The 24,158-nt window shown below is 35.8% G+C and overlaps 1 protein-coding gene across 2 annotated transcripts in view; it reads right to left on the minus strand.

Moving 5' to 3' along the window:
* CBLB (Cbl proto-oncogene B) overlaps positions 1 to 24,158 on the minus strand; it is a 218,689-nt gene that overhangs the window by 61,133 nt on the left and 133,398 nt on the right. For both annotated transcript variants that reach the window (XM_044251309.1, XM_044251308.1), the window contains exons 10-11: positions 17,227 to 17,430; positions 1,344 to 1,529 (exon numbers count right to left, since the gene is read on the minus strand). In XM_044251309.1, the coding sequence (XP_044107244.1) occupies positions 1,344 to 1,529; positions 17,227 to 17,430 (390 nt within the window). The remainder of the gene's footprint in view (positions 1 to 1,343; positions 1,530 to 17,226; positions 17,431 to 24,158) is intronic.

Here is a 24,158-nt window from a genome sequence, read left to right on the forward strand (position 1 = left end):
TTTGCTACTGCAACATAAAGCAACTGCTAAGGGGGCAAATCTGCTTTGATCCTATTTTACCAATTATTACCAGAAGAGTGGAAAATCACAAATAATAGAGCAGCATTATTTGTAGAACTTATCTGAATTTTTATGGATCCTTAAAAAGAAAAAAAATCAGTCTAAATCCCATCTGGAATTATGAAGGTACATGTACCTGAACTGAATCTATGTGACTTTTATGGCTTTGTTTTTATCTTATTTATTTATTTATTTATTTAGATTATTTATTTATTTATTTGACAGAGAGAGAGATCACAAGTAGGCAGAGAGGCAGGCAGAGAGAGAGAGAGAGGAGGAAGCAGGCTCCCCGCTGAGCAGAGAGCCCGATGCGGGACTCGATCCCAGGACCCTGAGATCATGACCTGAGCCGAAGGCAGCGGCTTAACCCACTGAGCCACCCAGGCGCCCCTATGGTTTTGTTTTTAGATAGACGGTTCATCTGATGAATGATTTTGTGCTTTTATGGGTAGAAAATACTATAGAAAAAAGGAATGTGCCGCATGTTTACATAATTCTAACTAAATACCATCCTACAAAGTCTTAATCTAATCTTAAAACCATGTTAACTATAATCAAGGTCAACTACTACTAAAATATTGTGCTTCTGATTCATTTTAGACTCTAAAGCATATCACCAAATGGAATGAACTTTTTAAGTCTTATATTTAATAAAGCAAAATAAGCCCTTATCAAATTTGGGGGAAAAAAGTCCTCATAAAACTAAAACAAACTATAGGCTTAGATTTACATAGTTAGAATTCTGTCTTTGAAATTAAAGAGTAAAGTAATTACTTTGCAAATATTGTAATTCTTTGTAATTAATTCCTTCGGGTATAAAAAGTACTATACAAATAGCTTCCTCTTCTGAGTCACCTTGAGATATGGCTGATACTTTATCACATCGTAAGCCCTTATGCAAATATACCCCCATTACATTTTTTCTTGTCATGACATGGTGAAAATGAGTGTAAAATATCATTCGATAAGGGGATGTAATTTGTTTTAATACTTATAATGACTTTTTAAATCCATTCTACAGAATAACCATGTTTACTCTTCTATGCATTTTTGCAAATCAGGTAGGTATTATAGACATATGTTCTCTCTGAATAATTATGTAACTTTTACAGTAATAAAGCAAAAATATGGTAGTAGGCTTACCATAAACAAAATGAGAAACACATCAAAGTTCTTCATAAACAATTAAGAGCACAAGAAATTCAAGGAATAGAATTCAAAGGAACCTGAGCAATCAATAAGTGTCACTTAAATTACCAGTGTTTCTAATAAAATCTGTTTACCTTTGGTGAACCAGTTGGGCTGCCACAGGGAGACCGAACTATGCCTTTCTGGATTAGATCCAGGCGAGGAGGCACTGGTGGCAGGCTTAGATGAGGGATCTGGAGAGGATCTGGATGTGGCTTTCTTCTCTGTGCAAGGGGAGAGGATCCTGGCGATGTGACTGGGGAATTTTGCCTGTCAGTGCACTAGAACAGAGAAGGAGAAAGATGACGTTGATTTGATGTATAAAGTGTATGCCTTTCAGTTCTTAAGGAAGACATTTGGTTTGAGAAGATGTCTGCCATTGAACATATGTTAAACTCAGTTTACTCTGATTAATAGATGGAAAGCACTCACACTGTCCCTCAAGGGCAGTATTATGTAAAGAATAAATGGGTAAATTTCTCTTACATACAGCAGACAAGTCCTAGTAAAAAAGAAGAGTAAAACCATAGTTTAAAAACAATCAAATGGAAACATTTCCTGCAAAAAAATTCCACATTTTATGAGGAAGCCAGAAATACACAATGCAGTAATGCACATTGCTCTTGGTTTCTGTACTATAGAGTTTTCTTAAATCTTTGATGTATAGTATATTCTAGAACTTAGAAGTCATTTTGCTCCATACAAAGTATCCATTGCATGGCCTATTTTCCTACCAACCAATTAAATCAGGCAGGGTCTAAAAAATAAAAATGTGTATGTAAAATAAGAACAGCCCAATTGTTTTTTCCCCAGGATTTCACATGGAAAAGAAATCCTCAAGTGAAATGTTTTTCTTTGCTACTAAAGGTTTTCTTCTTTGTCTTCTAGATAAAATGGCATCGAAAAGCTAGTAACAAGTACTTTGATTTGTACATATGCAACCTTCTTTCATTTTGGAATTTTTCTTTTAATGTGACACAACCTGATTGTGATTTCATACAAAAACCATACCAATTAATCAAACATTCTTACCAAAGTAAACAATATTCTGCTATAAAATATCAGGCAGTTTCCTTTTCAAGGCTAAGTTACTAGCTCTTTGGAGATCTAGGTTTTACTTTTATACCTACTATGCTTTGAAAGTCATCTCTTTCCTAATGCTAGTATTTTTAGAGTGTTAGGCTTGTTGTTAACCATTTTTCTCCTAACATTACTCCCCTTTTTAAGAGCAGCCAATGTCAACAACTGATGATTTAATTTGAGCTGTAGCAACAGTGACAAAGATTTGGCCATTCTGTCTTTATCTGAGAGGGGATGATCGATTTGTGTTCATACCACACTTAGCTACATTGTGTAAAGTTTTTTCTAATTAACTAAAATTGGAGTTTGTTTGGTGTTTTTCTCAAGATTAGACCAGGGCTACGGGGCTCTGGAAGGAAGACGAAAGTGAAGTAATATATTAACCACATTATATCAAGGGACACACCACCACCAAGATTCATCCTTGTTGATGCTGACCTTGATTACATGGCTAAGATACTATTTGTCAAGGTTTCTTCCCTGTCAAATTACTCCTTTTTTCTTCCCTCTTCCATTCTATACTCTCTGCATGGAATTCAGACCACACTTAAGGAGTGGGGAGTTATGGTCCCTACTGTAAAGGCTTTCTTTTTTTTTTTTTTTTTTACAGATTTGTTTTTCTATTGGGAGGGGGCAAGGCACAGGGAGAGAAGCTTCAAACCAACTCCCTGCTGAGTAGAGAGGTCAATGTAGGGCTCCATCTCAGGACCCATGAGATCATGACCTGAGCCGAAACCAAGAGACAGATACTTAACAGACTGAGCCACGAAGCACCCTGAGGCTTCTTAAAAATAAATTTGAGTGGCTACACAAAATCATCTAGACTATACCTCAGATATGCCTGAATATTGTCATGACATTGCTAAACTGTCAATTCTTTGTTTCTCTCAAGGGTGCCAACTAATAAAATAGGTCAACAAATTTACCCATAATATCACATGACAATTTTAAGAACCTTTTCTTCTCTTTAGTACTTCCATGATTCTTTTTTATATTTCTCACCCTGTGAGAGGCAAAAAACCCCAAATAAACCAAAAAACCAAACTCAATTGTCATTAAATTAGAAGGAAAAAAGTAGAAACTCCGTAGTCATAACAAACTGATTTTAACACAGCCAGTGATTCTTGATAAAATAACGATTCTACCCAAAAAGACATGGAGCTTCACATGGCCAGGAATCTGAACCTTCTGGAATAAAAATGATCATACATATAAGAGAAAGAAATCCTGATATAAACTATGTGTGTCACAGTATCATGGTATTTTAGATCAGGAGATGTCTCAGAATCTCTTAATTCTCCACCAAGGATCTTTACTTGAGGAATTACAGAACACTCATGAAGGAAATTGAAGAAGACACAAAAAGATGGAAGAACATTCCATGCTCTTGGATTGGAAGAATAAACATTGTTAAAATGTCTATACTGCCTAGAGCAATCTATACTTTTAATGCTATTCTGATCAAAATTCCACCGGTATTCTTCAAAAAGCTGGAGCAAATAATCCTAAATTTGTATGGAATCAGAAGAGACCCTGAATCGCTATGGAAACGTTGAAAAACAAAAATAAAACAAGGGGCATCATGTTACCTGATTTCAAGCTTTACTACAAAGCTGTGATCACCAAGACAGCATGGTACTGGCATAAAAACAGACACATAGACAGTGGAACAGAGAAGAGAGCCCAGATATGGACCCTCAACTCTATGGTCAAATAATCTTTGACAAAACAGGAAAAAATATACAGTGGAAAAAAGACAGTCTCTTCAATAAATGGTGCTAGGAAAACTGGGCAGCTATATGTAGAAGAATGAAACTTGACCATTCTCTTATACTGTACACAAAGATAAAATCAAAATGGATAAAAGACCTCAACGTGAGACAGGAATTCATCAGAATCCTAGAGGAGAACATGGGCAGTAATCTCTTCGATATCAGCCACAGCAACTTCTTTCAAGATACGTCTCCAAAGACAAAGGAAACAAAAGCAAAGATGAACTTTTGGGACTTCATCAAAATCAAAAGCTTCTGCACAGCAAAGGAAGCAGTCAAGAAAACAAAGAGGCAACCCAGGGAATGGGAGAAGATATTTAACAGTCTTTTAAAGGACTGTGATTCCACAGTATCAGAATTTCCCCTTGTAGGTAGGAAGGACAAATGACTCTAAGGCTGAGGTGTGACACAGGCATGTGGCCAGTCACCTTTAGTCAGCCGATTTTTATTCTTTTCAGATAGATTCTACAGTCAGCCATTTCCCTCAGCCCTTCTTCCTGTGTCTTCTCCCACAGGTCTAATCCCCATCCCAAGATCACTCAGGCCATTTACTGTTCTCTACTTCTGATGTGTGATAAAGGAAGTTGTGGGGGGAAAGGACAACGACAAACAAGCCTGGAATTTATTCTCTGGCTTGGATTTCAATTCTAAGACTGAACTGTGCTAACTTACACACCTCTTACTGATGTGTCCACAGTCCTCACAACCACTACCATCTCCATTCTTTATAGAAATGCAGATTTAGCACATGTACATAAAACTCCTTCAGTAGAAGAGTAGGAAAATGTTTATTTAATCCTGAATATTAACAGTGAGGTATTTTCGTGGCTCAGGATACACTTGATTGGAATATGAATTTCAAGTGTGGCTAACTGTCAAACTGAAGTACTAAAGCCAACTGATTATAAAAAACAATGACCATAAAATTAGACATGTAATCTGACTTCCTCCATGTATATTTTCCATATGTAATAATTGAATGCAGCTAGAACTTTAAAATGCCATACAGTCTTGCACAAATCACGCCCATGTTAATATCCACCTGTGGATTTCAAAAAGGTTAAACCATTTCATGGAGGCCTTATGGGCTAATAAAATTAAATGAAATAAAAGCTGCTACAAAACATTTGATTTTTATTTGGATGATATAATTAGGAGTGTTGACTCTTTTGATATATAACTGATAAAATACCATCTATTACATCTCCAGAGCTCCAGTCAAAGTTTGCTCAACTTCACTACCAAAAGATAATTCTATTAGAGATATCCTTAAACAAAAGGTTCCCACTCTTATTTCTTATTTTGTCCTAAACAATTCCTCTCACTCTCAAGGCCTAAACAAATACCTAAACAAATAATTAGACTAAAGTCTTACAATGCATTCAAAAGTCAAAAATGTCACTTGGATTATTTGCTGTTATGAATTCTGATTATTAACACAAGCTTCTAGAATTTAACAAGCATTTTTATTTTTTTCATCTTGATCTGGAAAGTATCTTAAATATAGAAATAAATAATAAGAGCAGAAGTAGTAAAGAGGAGGTTAACAGGTTGAAGGGTATGGGTGCTGTCAAATTGTTCACCATAATAAATAAGTTGTATTGATTTTGGTGCTCCTCTCCTTTGTCTTCACAACTACATTTTTACCATTCCACTTTTTTCCTCTCATTTTAAAGAACATAATTCACTACATAAAATTTGGAATTATAAGACAATATATAGAGGTTTTGAGGACATGTACACATATCCAATGGTGATCTTTCTTAATCACACATACACATTTTTAATGTACACTATATTGGCTAACAGTATTATAGCAAAAGAATTCTAACTGCCATTAAACATTCTTCATGAATATATTTTAAAGGATGAATTATATGGATATACCAACATTTACATAATTATTTCCTGCCATGAACACTTGGATTATTCTCAATTTTCTTCTATTATAAAGTGATAACATGAAGTCTTTGGTCATACACATTTTAATTTTTTTGTTGAGACTTTGAATTTATTTAATTAAAAAATACCTTTTATTTGACTATAGTTGACATGCATTTTAGTTTTTAAGGGGAGAATCACAGAATGTTTTGAGCATAGGATAATAGGCTCATAACTAAACTGGGTAAAAGTTTATGAATATGCATAAGACCCTTTCACATGTTAAAAACAATTTATTCTTCTCCACTGCACAAACCTCAAAAGCATAAAGTATTTTTAGTTTTGAATTTGTTTACTTCAATAGTTGACTGGCATTTCAGTGGCATATGTTGATGTTTCACTTTGAACTGCTTTAATAGTCAGAAATAATGCAATTTTGTTTTGTTTTGGTTTTGTTTGCCCTGTGCATTTCTTCTTTAGCTTACTGGTTTTGTATGTTCTTTATCTCGTTATCTATATTATTTTAGGTACCCCTCATTGAAATGAGCTCTTTATTTATTGGGATAGTGAACCTCAATTAATGTTACAATTGTTGTAAATGCTTTTTCCCCAGTTTAATTTATTTTCTTCATTATCTTATTGTAGAGACTTTACCTCTGTTCTTCTGGTTTTAATCTCCTAATGAATAAATAAAATCTAATTAGTGTAATAAGAAGACACAGTAATCAAGGGATACTTTAAAAGATCTTGTCCATTCTGCCACTTTCTTAAATGGAGTCCTTCTTTGGTCACTCCATCTTTATCTGCCTATTTTATTAAGTTAGGATAATGAAATGGAAAGCTATGGAAAAATTAGTTAAGAATAGGAACAGGGTATGGACATGGAATTAACTGTAGAGAATTTATTGCACCATATAAAACAACCATTCACATAAATGCAACTACAAGAGTTGGGAAGATGGAACCACACTTTAACATTACAGAATGGTTGATTTTTATAATTCCATTCCTTTATCTTGATCTTGGGTAATTCTCACTTTTTTCTACTATTACACTTGCTTTCAGAACTTTAGAATAAATTATCTTTTTTCATTTCAGCTCCTTTCAAAATGCAAAAGCCGAGTACCTTAACTCCTGCCTGTATTACCATCATACCAGCATATTCGTCTAACAATTTCTCCTAAGTTCTTAAATACCGGTAGTGATAAGTATGTCTTTAACAAATTGGAATCCTGGTGCTCTAGAAATTTAAAGACCACATCTGATTCTTTTATGTCTATATACTTACCAATTCTTCCTAGCCCTTTGCTTCCTGAAATGAATAAATACTATTCTTTATTTCTCTGACAAACTTTACAGAATTCTTTAGCACTCAGAATAAGGATGCTAATGACCACCATGATGAATAGGGAAATCCAAATTTGCAATTTTAACAGAAAATCCTGAGAGAAAAGGCCCAAGAAGTGAAGTAGTCAAAAGCCCATCTCAGCACGCTCAGCAATTACCAATAATAATCGGGGATTCATTCTATTTTAGTCACTCTTCATTTTATCCATACCTTTTTAAAAAGCAACTTTATAAAACCTTTAATAAGATCCATTATTATGGAAATGGCAAAACATTTGGTAAGAAACCTCAAACCCAGCCAGGCTATTATTAAAAATAGGACAAGAGAAAACCTCTCCAATTACTAATAAGATGAGAGTACTGACAATCCCAGAGATAATCAAAGTCAATTTTATAATATTTCTAACAAGATTTTTACTTAATGAATTTTCATATCTGAACAAGGTAGATCCACATATTATAAGGATGATGAGAAGGACTCTTAGAAGGTCAACATTTTTCTCTAAATGCAGAAAAATTAATAAAGGACACCAAGGAACTTTTATCATTAAAATATAACATTTTAAGTATAGTTTCCTTGCTGCTAACTATCCTCTTGATTCTTTTCTCATGTTAATTTGTGAACATAAAACCTAGAGTCTTTTAAAGAACAGCCTATACTGAATATTTTTCTGAGGGTATCCATTACAAAAATATTTATCACACACACATGCACTGATTCATAGGCAAGTATGGCTTATGTTATCTATTCTGGAATACCTACACCACTGTTTTTAGATAATAAAAAAACTTACATGAGGAATGTGATGTTCCACTTCCAGAAGCTTTAATATGTAGGAATTTAGGGAGAAGCTGAGAGTAAAATAGTCCTCCCAATTTGATTTACAATGCAATTCCAATCAAAATCCTGGCAAGTTATTTTGTTTGTATCATCAAATTTCTAAAGTATGTACCAAGACAAAAGACCACAAATAAACCAACATGATATTGAAGAACAAAGAGGACTGACACTACCTGACCTCAACATCTACTATAAGGCTACAGTAATCAAGGCTCTGTAGAATTGTCAAAAGGATAGCCAAATATTCAATGAACCATAATGAAGAGTCCAGAAACGGACCCATATAAAAAGAGTCAACTAATCTGTGACAAAAGAGCAAAGGTAATACAGTGAAGCAGACAGTCTTTTCAACAAATGGTGCTGAATCAAGTGGACATCCACATGCAAAAAAAAAAAAATTTTTTTTTTTGGATACAGACTTTGTACCTTCACAACAGTTAATAAAACCCCTAGAAGATAAATAGGAGAAATAAAGACGACCTTGGGTTTGGTGATCACTTTTTGGATACAACACCAAAGGCATGATCCATGAGAGAAATAAGTGGTTAAGTTAGACTCACTAAAATTAAAAATTTCTGCTCTGTAAAAGAAACCATCAAGAGAATAAAAAGACAAGCTATAATACGTGGAAAAGACACATCTGTAAAGAACTGTTATCCCAAATACACCAAAAAACTGTTAAAACCCAATAATAAGAAAATGACTGAATTAAAAATGGGCCAAATACCTTCACAGATACTTTGCCAAAGATATACTGATGCCAAATAAGCAGATATAGAGAGATCCCGCTCCTTATCATATACCATCAGGGAAATGTAAATTAAAACAATGAGATACCACTATTCACTTCTTCCATGACCCAAATGAAGAACACTGACAACACTAAATGCTGGAGAGGATGTGGAGCAACAGGAACTCCTATTCATTGCTGGTGTGAATATAAAATGATACAGCCACTTTGGATGACACTTTGGTGGTCTTAGAAAACTAAACCTACTTTAAATGCATATCACACCATGAAAGAAACCAATCTGAGAAGGTACGTAGTATATGATTCCAACTATATGACATTCTAGAAAAGGTGGAGCACCGAGGATTTTTAGGGCAGTGAAAATACTCTGCATGATACTATTTTAGAGGATCTGTGTCATTATACATTTCTCCAAACCCAGAGCCAAAAGTGAATCCTAATGGAAACCATGGACTCTGGGTGGCAATCAATGTAGGTTCATCAGTTGTAACAAATGTGCCCCTCTGATGGGGAAAGTTGATCATGGGGAAAGCTACTACACATGTATGGGGATGGGGGTGGGGGTATGTGAGAAATCTGTACGTTCCCCTCACTTTTGCTGTGAATCTAAAACCACTCTTAAAGTCTTAAAATACAGAAATGAAACAAAACAAAAAAACAACCAGCCCTAAACAAAGTCCTCGAAAGGCGGGGAAAATTTCTGCTGCATTTTTTCCTAGAAGAACGTAATGTAAGGCACCTTGTTACCTCACTAAGCATATGTATATTTGTGTATAAAATGAGATGCAATATTTTAAATTATTATTACTATTTACATTCCACTAACAACTTCCAGAAATTTTCAGATATTACAAATTAGAAGCAGTGAAGAACAGATAAAGGGTTACAAACTTAAACTTGAGGAGCTACTGAGTGGATGAAGGGCTGCCTTCCCTAAGGTTTGACAGGGAGCTGGTGGATAAAACTGTACTTTAAAGAAGGGCAAACAGCCTCACAAGTGGAATAACCCCAGAGACACTGCTCCATTAAAACGTTAAACACTGTTAACTACACTGAGCTACACTCCTTCCCCCTGAAGTACCTCAGGAGGACCTAATCCCCTGGCTTGTGACCAGCATCTACAGCCCTGAAATTTCTTTGAAGTGTCTATTTTACTTTAAACATCTACATGATTTTTACATCCTGAGCCAAATATCATATGCGATTTTAATTTAAATGTATGGCTCCCCTCTCTTCGAGAAACCTCCCCTGAAATCTCATAGCAAATGTAAGCTTCAAGAAGTATGTCAGGCTGATTGTAGTGGCTTCTTATGCCCTTTGATTCACTCAGTCGCATAACCAATTTTGAAAAGTCAGGAAGGGTGACATATAATTCAGAAATATTTCCATAAAAATGGCTGAGAAACAAGAACATTCTGGGGATTAAAGGAATAAACTTCAGTCACTGAAAAATGCCCTCATGTGAAACCCATACTGGTTCACAAAATACCAGGTATAACTGGTTTGAACAACAAACAATTACTGTTTAGTTACTGTAGCTCTTCACTGTACTTTAGAGACTACTTAATTATTTCAATTTGCCTATGTGAAAAACAAGACTATTGTAAGCTTACCTAAATTATTTAGTGTTTAAAACAGGATTTCAGCTGACATGTTGGCAACTTTGCATTTTCTTTGAGTTTTAAACCTAAAGGATGATTTTATGATAAATTATTTGACTGTAGCCATGTCATGAAATTAAAACTATGTAGATATTAACATAGCAAAGAAACACAACCAACCACTTGCCAAATCAACACAGTTTTGGTGTCCAGTTCTTTCTAAATGACAATAGCTAACAATATCTAAAAGAAAAAAAAAACTTTCCATAGACACCTCAAAAATACTGATATTGAATTCTCAGAAACACAGCAGTATCTCCTCTAAAATATCTACAAAATAATATTAATTACAATGAATACTTCACATTTATTACATACCAACTCTGTTCCAACAGCTCTACATGTATTAACTCTTTACTCTCAGTAGGGTTTCACAGACAAGGTCACTGAGGCACAGGGAATTAACTAACCAATGCAAGGCACATCGATTATTAAGTAGAACATAAACCCAGTATGCTGGGCTCCAGGGACCTTAAGAGCACTGTTCTTCAGTGTCACCACTGATCATTCAGTTAAAACAAAACAAAACAAAAACCCCCTTCTCAGTGGCATACTATGTGTCAGGCACTATATAAATCTCTGGGAAGGAAAAAAAGGGCAAAGGCTAGGAGAGCAAGGCACAGCGTCTCATCTCCAGTCTACCACAAGGACGCGGACTCAAAAGAGGTACAGGTATGAATTCAAGCGCTTGCTTCTCCCAAACTACTCATTATTCAAACAATTTTAAAGCAATCTGTAACATCTTTGCAGTCACCTATAACATCATATAGCCCTTGGACAAAGGCAGATTTTCCCTTGGTTAATCCCAAGAATACCAAAAAAAAAAAAAAAACAAAAAAAAACCAGCTACTATTTAGCACGGAGGGCTTTAGGAAAATGAGTAAACAATGTAGTTAAGTGGCAAAGGAACCTGTTGACTTTGGATTGTCTAGTGTCAGCCACGGCCACCTGCACCACCCAGTGGGGGAGGTGAAGACTGCTGGCACATAAGCAGAATAATTCTTCCTGGGTGGGACTGATCCATGGCTTGCTGGAGGTCTTGTATCTCAGGCCACTAAATGCCACAGGTTTCTCCCAGCCCTCAGTCACTGTGAAAATCAGAATGTCCTCACATATTTCTGAATACCTTCAGGAGGTAGATCTGCCTGCGGTTGAGAAGCATGCCCTATATTTGAATATCTATTGTTATTTTTGTATTCCACTTTTCTTGCAAGTTTTGTCTTTACTACTCCCACGTGGACCTCTGTGGTCGGAACCCAAGTTACATTAAAATAGCAGCATTTCCCTGAAAACACTGATGTGTGCACGTGAACTCTTTCCTCAAGATCAGGAATACCATGGGTCCTATCCTCACACATTAGCATTGGGAAAAGCAAGAATTATGTAATATATAAAGTTTTTAATTAGTAACATGTATTTTAACCAATGCTGGCAACATTAGGGGAATGTATAAAAAAGATAAAAGAATAATTCCCTTGATCTCTGATTATACCTGTATTTCTTTTCACATGGCCATTCATTAAATTTTTAAATATGGCTTCAAAATAATGTAATGCTTAAGACCTAAGGAATTAATCTCAGTTCATATACATGTTTAATCTGTCAACATTTTCATTTTGAATGTAAATCTTTGTTTGTAATTTTACATATTTGGTGAAAAATATGTTCTATCAACATAATTGCTGAGGAACTGTTAAGATTCCTAAAACCTTTGACAAAATGAAACAAAACTTTGACTGACAATAGACACCTTTTCTTTGTTCTGATCTAACTGAAGTCAGAGAAAAGGACATGATCTTACCAATCACACCCTAGACTTCATCTGAGGACTCACTCAGATCCAGTTATCCTAGAAATTCTGACAGCTTGAGAACTCAGGCAGTGGTACAATTTCAAGCAAAATCTAAAAATCTTCTGGTTAAAATCATAAAATATACTATTTCTAGGATGGTAACCCATATGCTGTCATGTAGATTTATCCATTCTGTTTGCTTCTGTAACATTAGCATTATTATATTTATAAGACAAATAATAAAAGATATTCTATATGTTCAGTATGCAAGTATTTATAAACTCCAGCTACAGGATATTACCATGGTAACAGGAATATACAAACAGCTTAGTCCTCCATGCTATGATAGAAGCATTACTAATTTTAAAAATGCAATATGTTTAAGACAGGCAAGAATTAGTTCATAATATAGTTGTAACCCTGCTCATAAATAGGAGAAAGATGGGTATTTGAAATAGCAGACAGAAGAAAACTGAATCATTCTACTGGACAATGACTTACTGTCATTCAAGGAGTTGAGAGGATGAAATATTTAAAAAATGAATGAATGAATGAGTTAGCGAATGAGTGAATGAGACAACAGAATGAAAAAACAGATAGGAAGAAGATTCAGGTAGAAGAGTTATTGTGTCAAAATGACTGTGTGATATTTGTTATAAACTCAGTTGTTAGAACTGAATAGAATCTATAATTTGATATTTTGTACATTTACATTCAACCTTCAGTTTGGAATAAAGAAAGATGTGTAAGGTCAGGTCATTCATTTCAAAGAACATATGAGCATGCATGTCCATTTACTATTTCATTTAATAAATATTTACTGTATGTGTTGACATACCAGGAAACACAAAGAAAGAAGACACTGACACCAGCCTTAAGAATGAACAGACCAATGGAGAAGGTGGTCCTCTAAATAAAACAAAACAATCTCGTGTAACCCCTGGGACAGAAGTACATATAAAGTGCTATGAGAACATGATGTCATAGCAATGTTTTCCCCAATTACAAAGAACTGATGCTTGCATCTACACTAAAATTGAGATTTTACTGAAAGTTAAGTGGCAGGAATTTATGAAATATAAAATTTACAATCTGTTTAATTGACTAGAAGCAGATAAGTGCACATGAAGATATTTAGTTGAAATAGGACTCTTCAACTTAAAAACAAATAATTATGAGTTGTTTAAATTTCTCCAAGATCTAACAACTGCCAGAAGGAAGGAGAGAAATCTGCAGGGGCACTTTATGAAATGACACAGTGGACTGCCAACGAAGCCACTGAAGGGGGGCTTCTGGAACAATGCATGTCTGAGACCACCATTCTTCTTTTGGTAAACTAAAAAGAAGATCAGTGTAAAAACCTCAGCTCCCTTGACAGAAAGCTTCGCAGTGTGCCAGGGAGAACAAAACATGCCCGGTTTTGCAAGTGGGTGAGAAGAGGTGGGGACACCACGAGGGTCGCCCTGAACATTCTGCTGCACGTCTTATGTCACCAGTCACTCCCTTTGGAATACTGAAGCAGGGCTCAAGCTACAACATAGTTCAGTGGGAAACAGACCAAGACAGCAACTTTCCCTAAACTGGAGGGCAGCTACTGCTCCCTGCAAGCTGTTAAAGGATAGAGTTCTTGAAAGAATTCCTCTTAAGACCCTGCTCTCCTCCTCTGACATCAATCATTGCAAGAAGAAAATCCATTTAGTAAAGAAAAGTGAAATGCCTTTTCCTAGCTAGGAAACATTACCTCCTAGGTCAGGTGAACTACTTGAGCTGCTGTATATTTCTTAAAGACTTTTCTGTCATTTCCTATTATCCATGCACTCAAGAAACATTCTTTATATGCTTGCTGTGTCCTAGACCTGGGGATTGCAATCTTTTTTAAGGGGCTAGATAGTAAATATTTGAGGCTTTGCAAGCTAAGTCAAGATGCAAAAAACAAACAAACAAACAAACAAAAACAAGGAAATTATGTAGGTACTTATAAACTCATTTAAATATATACCTGTATAAAATGTAAAATCATTCTTAGCTCAATAAAAACAAACCAAGAATAATGGGCTGTAGCTTGCTGATTCCAGTCCTAGATCACTGTCAAATATCCAGGCCAAGCTAAGACCATTAGGTTATCAAATTAAAAGGAAAGGTCTTTGCATCAAGACCTAGCTTCTTCCAATAAGAACCTACAGGGATGATCTAAGAAAGCTCTGCTCAACAGAATTATCTATTGGAGAATAGATGTTTTTATTATATCTATAATGCCTACAGAAAATGGTCTTTATCTGTACAGGTCAATATGGTAGCCACTAGACATGAGTGGCTATTGAGCATTTAAAATATGTTCAAGGGGATGGAGAAACATTTTATTAAACTTTAATTATTTTAAATTTACATTTAAATCAGCCACATATGGCTAGTACACCAGAAAACAGTTTTAATAGTCATCACATTATCAATTGGCAGGTCTTAAGTGAATGTGCTTGGGTTTTTGGTGACCCATTAGGTAGGTGTGGATATAAATATTTTATAAGGCATAAACATTTTTAGAGTTTTATGTTTTTATCATCAGATCAAATTATTTTTAACTTCTGGTTAAAATTGTATTGGGGGGGTCAGTCATTATTCATGATATACATTATATTATAGAACTGAAAAGACCTTCAGAGGATAGGTAGTTACACTCTATCAAGTATAATGTATATGACATGATCCAAAGAGGGCAAAAGAGGCACACTGGGTGATGGCTCACAACTGGAGTTTTGAAGTTAAGAAGGTCTGGAATAAAGTATTGGTTCTGCTCTAGAGTACTACTGGGATCTTAGGCAAGCGATTTCACCCCTTTCTTCCTCAGTTTCAATCGTCGTAAAATAGGACAGTAACACTAGCTTCTTCATTGGATTGGTGAAATAATCAAATGAGATTAAGGATTTAAGAACCCAGAACAGTGCCCTGTCTCTGAAATCATCAATGTTACTATTTTATTACCACTATTAATTAAATTTTTTTTTAAAGATTTCATTTATTTATTTGACAGACAGAAATCACAAGTAGGCAGAGAGGCAGGCAGAAAGAGAGAGGAGGAAGCAGGTTCTCCGTTGAGCAGAGAGCCCGATGTGGGGCTCGATCCCAGCACTCTGGGATCATGACCTGAGCCGAAGGCAGAGGCTTTAACCCACAGAGCCACCCAGGTGCCCCACCACTATTAATTAAAATTAATATTGTATGAGGACTGTTCAAGCATACACCCTGTACTCTGACTGAGTAGAAACCATTTCATGACTCAGCATGATAGAGAACGAAACATGTGGTTTGGGATATATCGCTGGATTGTTATCCAGAAAATGTAAGTTAGTCTCTGGTCTCTACAACCTACTAACACAGCCAAGTGGCATGTGCAGTCTGCACCTCACTTCCTTATCTGAAACATTTACCTCTGCAAATTATTCAGAGGATTCAAGTATGTAAAAAAGTTTTGCTCATAGAAAAGATACTGCTCATAGAAAGATACTGAGGAACAACTACTTCCTTTCTTCCATCTCTTGGGTCAAAGGAATTACATGCTTCAAAACTAAGTTGTCAGGATTAAAGGGTAGAATCAAGAGTAGTTTCTCTGGGAGTTAAACTATGACATTTATGAAAAATGAGCTGAAGAGTAGAAATAATCTCAGACTGAAAATGTCAGAGTAGCCATGTTGGTGATGGTGACATATCTGCACGTGTAAAAAATACCAAGGGTATACACGTCTTTGTTGAGCACAGAACACTGGAATACAGAAAATACAGGAACCCAAGCAATGAGTTTTGGTATCTTCAAGAAGCAATAACCCAAATAAATGCTTCCTCTGTTTCCTGCACCAAAGGTTTTCCCATTACAAAGACAGATGCAAACGATCTCATGCCATTACATGTTATTATCATTCCACCTAGATGGCAAATAGGTTTCATGTCACTTGCCAAGTCCTAATGAATTACTGTGGAGGTTCTATAAGGCTGTGACCTCAGCGGGGATGAGAGCCATGATTGATTAGCCCTGTCTGCCATGAGTCAGGAGGAGGGCTGGGACGGGGCACCTTCACACTCTATTTGCAGATCCTTTCATACCACGCATTGCCATTTCTCTGATTTTGAGAACACAGAACTTCTGAGTGTAATCCAAATTTCGTATATCTTTCTGTGCAGAGAATAACCTGATACCTAAGAGTCCAGCTTTCTTAATCATTACCTTTCTGGCTTGTAAATTATTCAGTTGGCATTCTAGTTCATTGACTAGTCTTTTGTGAGCTCAGCTACTCCAACTGGGCAGTAGCATCCATTCTCAGTAAATTGACAAAGTCAATTTTCTGAGTCAGTAATTTTGATAAGCAAAGCACACTATGAGAAATTCACAAAGGTAAATCTTATGTGACTTCTCAGTCACATAATGGAAGACTGGCTTTCCTGGTAAGAAAATAATTCAAACACATACTTCCTTTAGACTTCAACAAAGACTTTTTATTCAGTTTCATCATTTCCAATTTTTATATTTTGTCTTAATTTTTTGTTTTCTTAATTCTTGTTAATTTTTTCTTCACAGATTTGTTCTTGCCAGTCTTAGACTATGTTTAATTCTATATGAAAGCTCTCACTGTCTCTCATTTTGAAGTTTAAAACCAGCAGAAGCACTTAGAGTAGATACTAGTTCTTTCTGTGTAGGATTTTCATCAGACTATCAACATTACCTGGGTTCTCACTTTCCTTTTGATTCTTCCATCTTTCTTTCACAAGCCCAAATCAACTCAGTTATAGCCTATGTGTGATAGCATCAGTCCTTTTTCATGTCCCTACACCACCCTGATGAAACCTGTGCTTTATCATTTTACCTTTCGAACATTCGCCAACCGATTCATCATCAGGGACTCCTCTCGGTCATCGTCATCATCCAGGTCCAGCATGGGCATTCCAAAAGGGTCGATGATGCTACAGCACCTGGAGCCTTCATCTCTTGGATCAAAGGGGTCCACGATTATGGGCTCCGTTCCTTTTATTTCACAGCGACAGAAGGGGCATCCCTGGCCGTCTGACTCCTAAACAACAACAACAACAAAATGTGATCGGTCTTTACTCAAATAAAACAGTGAGGTGCCAATGTTCTTCAACTATAAGAAGCTGCAAACAAGAGGTCTTAGGGTAGGCAGAGAGAGTGAAGGAAGATCTGTCTTGAAGGAGTAATTGAGTAGAACAGGGAGCCAACAAAATATATGATAAATGTTCAGACGTTCAGACTCAGATTTTCAAAGAAAAACTTCTCTTAAAAAAAAAAAAAAGTTTGATGTGCCAAAGAAAAGGAGCCCAACTTTATTTTCCTGAATGTTCACTTACAATTGTAATGTATCAAAACTTGAGACTCTTATAGAAAACTAGAAATTGAATCATTTCCCTCTTTACCAAAAGGCTCCAGTGCTAATTAAACATTCCATAAAAGACATTTTGGGGGCACCTGGGTGGCTCAGTCTGTTGAGCGTCTGCCTTCGGCTTAGTCCGGTCATGATGCCAGGGTCCTGGGATTACGCCCCACATTGAGCTCCCTGCTCAGTGAAGAGCCTGCTTCTCCCTCTACCTCTGCTTTCTCTCTCTCTCTCCCTCTCACATAAATAAATAAAATCTTAACAAAAATACATTTAAAAAAGGACATTTTGTGGGACGCCTGGGTGGCTCAGTTGGTTAAGCAGCTGCCTTCGGCTCAGGTCATGATCCCAGCGTCCTGGGATCGAGTCCCACATCGGGCTCCTTGCTCGGCAGGAAGCCTGCTTCTCCCTCTGCCTCTGCCTGCCTCTCTGTCTGCCTGTGCTCGCTCTCTCTCCCTCTCTCTCTGACAAATAAATAAAGAAAATCTTTAAAAAAAAATGCTTTAAAAAAGGACATTTTGTAAAAATTCATTACAAATAAAGTACTAGTATTAATTAAATAAGCTATTCTGGAAAACTTCCTATGCATTGCCTAGGTTTTTAAAAAAATCTTGATCTATAATCGGTGGGAAAAAAATAAAGCAAACTGACATCCAGGAGTCATCAACTGTCCTGAAAGCCTGTCATTCTGACATACTTCATTTGGAAATAGAATACCAGGTGAAATATTAAATTTTACCCCTCCTCATGCTTTCAGACTAGATACTGCTAGGATCTAAAGATTCGTGCTAATAGTTTTGCGCCGGAAACTTGTTTATTGGTAATTATTGAAGATTTTGTTCAAAATCTCCCAATTCCATTTCTCAAAACTAACTGAATTAATTCACAATTGGCAGGGAGATACAACAAGTTTCCTCATCCTGCCCATAATGCTGCCTTCTAGAGCTCAAAGGGGAATGATACCACCACTTTGCTGTTTCTGCATTTTGCCATGAGTTTCGTAGTGTGTTATTTAAAAAAATAGGAAAAACCATAAAATCACTTTAAGGCAAAAATGACATGAATTGGCACCATTTTAGAGAAGAAACAAGGGATGTGAAGAGAGCTAACACCCTTAAAGAAACCATCCAGTGCTTGACTCAACTGCCCCACCCACATGGTATGACGGGAAACTGGTTATTTGCATGCCCCACACCGACGCTCTGACCACCCGTGGAATAATACTTTTGCCCTCCTCTTACTAAACAATTGCCGGGCATCCACATCTAGCAGATCCTGTGGTCCGTGGGTTATTCTTTTCCAAACATCATTCTGATTAAAATGCAAGAATACAGAAGCAGACCAATACATGACGATGACAGTGATGAGATGATACTGGTATTTATTTGGATTTTTACCTAGCATGTGACTGGGGGCTGGGCAATTTTGGAACCTGAAGAATTTTTTTTTTTTTTTTTCTGTCAAGGATTAATCGGTTCTCAGGTTGCCTAGCCTGATTAGGCAATCAATTCTAATTAATCACTTTGTTGTCTAACGAAGTGAACATCTCCCTTTGCCACACACATTGTCAAAAAAAGAAAAACAAATGCTCTTCTCACTAGCCAATGAAAAGAAAACATAACATTTCCTTATTCATCTACTGTTAGATAATTTGGGAAGGAAAGCTGGGAGAGTAAAAGTAGGTAAACTAAGTGGTGTAGAAATACAGACAGGCTGATACAAAACCCTTTGATGTTTACTGCTATATATGCTTAACCGGGTGGGCTTCAAGGCAACTTAAAAATTTTGCTCTATCATTTTACAGATGATAAAGCTAAGACTTAATTCTTTTATAGGACAGTAACATTTCCTAACAAAGGAGTAAATATTTAAGGAAAGCTAAATCTCTTTCTCCTGTCTTTTGATGACAAGAACATTAAATGCCAAGTGCATAGTTGAAATATGTTATCATCTAGATAAAATCCCCTTCTTATGAAAGTCAGAAGGGATCCATATTCTGTGCCTGTGATAGGATTTTCTTACAGATCTATGTAAAATAATTTCAAAAAGACAGTATATCTAATATATAAGAGCAAGATGGGAAAGAGCTGATGTTCCCTGTGTGTCTTCAATGCTCAAAGGTTGGAAAGTAGTACTCTGAGCCCTAAATAGATAAATCATTCATTCATACATTTTTAAAAAATTACAGAAAACTTCAAACTTATGCAGAAGCACAGACAGCAAAGTCTAGTGAATCTTCCAACTTTAACAATTTTAACAATTTGTTAAATTGATCCAACTTTAACAATGATCAATTCTTGTCCAATCTGGCTTCATCGATACCTTCACTTGCTCCCTCCACCATTAGATTATTTTGAAGCACATGCTACACATTAAATAAATTCATCCATAAGTGTCTTAGTATGTTTATCTAAAAATAGAAAATCTTTTAAGACCTAACTAAAGTATAATTATCGTAACTACAAATTAGTCCACTTGAACTAAAACATTAAAGTCGCTATATTTGTAGTACAGTGCCTGGGATGTTTATGCCACAGTATTTAGCTACAAAAGCTTCTCTTAGAACCTCCAAGGCCAAACTGCATGGTTTTTCTTTTGTTGTTGGTTTTTTTTGCTTGTTTTTTGTTTTTTGTTTTTTTGGTTAAGGATGACCTCCAGTTTAGGCCATCCATTTTCCGAGAGAAGGTAACTGACAAGAGGAGTCTGGAAAAGGGGAGAGGGAAAGGGCAATAATAGCATCTTGATGGCACTAAGGAAAGGAGTAGGAATAGTTCATCTATAACTGAAATTAGTTTTTCTCCATCTCTGCCATCTGACAGTTTAATACTATCCACATTACTGATGTATATTAGAGTTGTTATTTTAGGATTATGTATCAGAAAGCGTATTATCTGTTTAGCTTTGTGTCTTTTGAAAGTTCACATGACCCACTAAATTAACAACAACAACAAAAATTCCCCCAAAAGCCCGAGCTGCAATGTACACCCACTTTGATTTGCAGACACGGATCATGCTGAATCTGTCTCCTTAATGTATGACTTCACCCATCACTCTGTCTCTGTAAACTGACTACTGCCACATGCAAATTAAGTTTAACCATAAATTCTCAAATGTCACTTTGGTCCTCTGCTCTAGTTTCTGTCAGATGGTTGATTGAATACACATGAAGAATGTCTTCAACAGACATATAACTCATCAGGATTGTGCCTAAATAATTAAAATAATGTTTCTGTCAACATATGCTTAACGCAAGATCAAGGAACATATGTTAAGAAGAAAGACCAATAAATAATTTCTAGTCCTCAACATATTCATATCCTTAGAACGTTAAGAGGAAGTACTTGGGACTCCCTCCGGGCTAACTGACTCTGAAGATTTTACTTCCTCAAATAAGAAACACTTCCAAACCAAAGACACAGAAGTGGTCAGTGAATGCTACACTCATCTGAAACTTAACAATGTAATATGCTCATGACAAAATAATTCAGAATCCTATGACAACCATTAATACTAAGTTAACGATATTAAATATAAATATAACTTTAGGTAACCTGAGAACCAATTAACACTTGACAGAAAAATAGAAAAAAAAAAAAATTCTTCAGTTTCCCAAACTGCCCAGTCCCCAGTCACACACTAGGTAAAAATCCAAATAAATACCAGTATCATCTGATCACCATCATTATCATGTATTGGTCAGCTTCTATATTCTTGCTGCTTAAATACTGTTCAGATGGATACTACCTCTTAAATACCTTCTTCAGTTTTTTTTTTTTAAGATACACATTATATATAGTCCAGTTTATTTGCTCTCAGGATGGTTACTAAAAGTCACATTTTAATTTAAGGTTAATCACTTCATGGCTTCCCATATATTCAATATACAGAGAACCCTGAAAAATAACTAGGACTTCCCGAGTCTCATTTTGGAGTGCATTTTATATTTTTTACTGTGTGTGTATATTTGTGCTTTCTGTATCAGTAACTTCTAATTTATATTACTTTGCTATATTTCACATAGATTTGAAGTTCCCATAAATCATTTCGGTAAAGCATGGAACAACTATAAATAAGGAAATAACTGGAAAAATACATACATATACTGAGCATAAATTGGGTCCACACTAAGCATTTTCAGAGCACAATATTTCCTACAGAAATTCAATAACTTCTTGTTAAAAGAACAGGTGAGGATAGTTAATAGTAGAATAAATAGACCCAGAGTGAAAGAGATGGTTGGTTTTGGGGCTCTTTCATGAGGAGCAATGAAAAGATGTTGGTGAATCTAGACTCTTCTAGTTTTAGTCTTTTTACATGAAAACAGTAAATCAGAGAAACAGCACAGTCATTCCAAATCAGGACCCATGAATTAGAATCCCACACCTACCAGTTACTGCTGTGGGACACTACATAAGCCATTTCATCTTATTTGTGGGAATAAGATGGAATGTACAGCTTAAGGGATATTTCACAGATTAAGGTAAGATAATTCAAAGTTTTCAAAGTGCTTGCAAATTTTAGCATAATTACTATAAATATAATTTCAAAAGCAAAGAAGTAAGATAACTGAGGAAACAGGTTTATCATCTGAAAATAATCCATAAGAATTCCCAACTTATTATGAAATGAATACAATTTTAAAACCATAGAATCCCCATTGTTCATAAATTAAGAAAAATCAGAAATAGGAGACAGCTTCATAAGTGATACTATCAGTTACTACCATTAGGAAAAATACTAACTAAAATTTCAGGCACTATTGTAAGCACTATACATATATTAATTAAGATAACCCTATGGGGTAGGTACCATTATTATCCCCATTTTACCAGTGAGAGAGTGGAGAGTTAACAAAATTTGATGGAGGTCACAAAGCTGAGCAGTCGTGAGCAGGAAATTTCACTCAGGAGGACTAATGAGCCTAGTCATTCCATCACTAGCCTACCACTATCCTACACAATAGCATCAGGAACTAGTGGTTCCTCAATATTGGATTCATAACTTAGGTTAAAGTTTTAAAATAGCTGCCTACTACTGATCATTCAAAAATGAAAAAAAATGACTATTTTGTTCAAATCATAAATTTCAAAATTAAATAAACTACTATAATCAATATATATCGTTTGCTCTACTTGAAAAGTTTCAGCTTTTAATAACTTATCCTAGTAATTAGAGTATTCCTTGGGTGAGATATATATATATATATATATATATATATATATATATATTTTTATTTTTTTTTTAAGATTTTGTTTCTTTGTTTGAGAGAGAGAGAGAGCATGAGAGGAGAGAGGTCGGCTGGAGAAGCAAACTCCCTGCTGAGCAGGAAGCCCGGTGTGGGACTTGATCCTGGGACTTCACGATCATGCCCTGAGATGGAAGAAGTCACTTAACCAACTGAGCCACCCAGGCGCCCCTTGGGATATATTTTTTTACATACTAAGAGCTTTTAAAATGTTTGTTGCTAGAGTCCAATTTAAAATGTTAATGCATGAAGTTTATGCATTTGCATTCTAAAGATGCTTTATTTAATGGAGTCAACTTTTAAAACACCTACTGAAGGCCTCTGTTAGGACCAACCAAAAACCCTTCCCAAATGCCAATACCTTTTACTGTCCAGGCACATCACGATACTGTCAGTCAAGCATTCGCTCTACAGGGATTTTATTTTCTCCTCTTTTTCATTCCTACTGTCATCACTATCATTCATGAAATAATTGTAACGTTTTTGGATGACTCGGGTAGCCCCTACATTACTCCCAAAATGAAACAGGAGCTCCCAACATTTTATTTGATCACATTTATACAAAAAGACACATGTCATCAAGTACAGAAATACCAATTTATAACCATCTTAAAGGCAAATATAACCTTACAAATTTTCACTTAGGCTAGAAATGTGAAGGTTGGTTCCTTTTGAGGGAAGATACAATAAAAGATTAGTCTTTGTGCCTTCAGTGTGATCATCTGAGCTGGTTTCTCACCTCTCTTACACATTTTCCCCCCAACAGTACTCTCTAAATACGGGACATCCATAAATCTCTTTAATCATATTCTGTATTAAGATCAGGGCTCAGTGACTTTGTGTAATTTTATTTTGAACATTCCAGATATCTTTCTTTTCAAATATCTGGAAAACGATGCAGAAGAAATAATCACAGGAAGAAAGTAATTTTATTTCTAATTGAATTAAAGTCCTTGGCAGCAATTCAAAACAAGGCTGCATATCCAATTGATATATGTATATCCATTTCTATTTTGAAAAGAAGATGTGAAGAAGATAGTCTAGAATTTGTGCCATCCGTAAGCTCAGAAGCCGTGTTCTAGATTCCTCGGGTCGGGGAGGAGTTGGGGACCACAGTATGGAAACATCCCTCACTTCACACCTCATGTGGTAAGCCTGAACC

This window comes from Neovison vison, chromosome 6 (assembly GCF_020171115.1).
Source record: "Neovison vison isolate M4711 chromosome 6, ASM_NN_V1, whole genome shotgun sequence".
Taxonomy (NCBI): Eukaryota; Metazoa; Chordata; class Mammalia; order Carnivora; family Mustelidae; genus Neogale; species Neogale vison.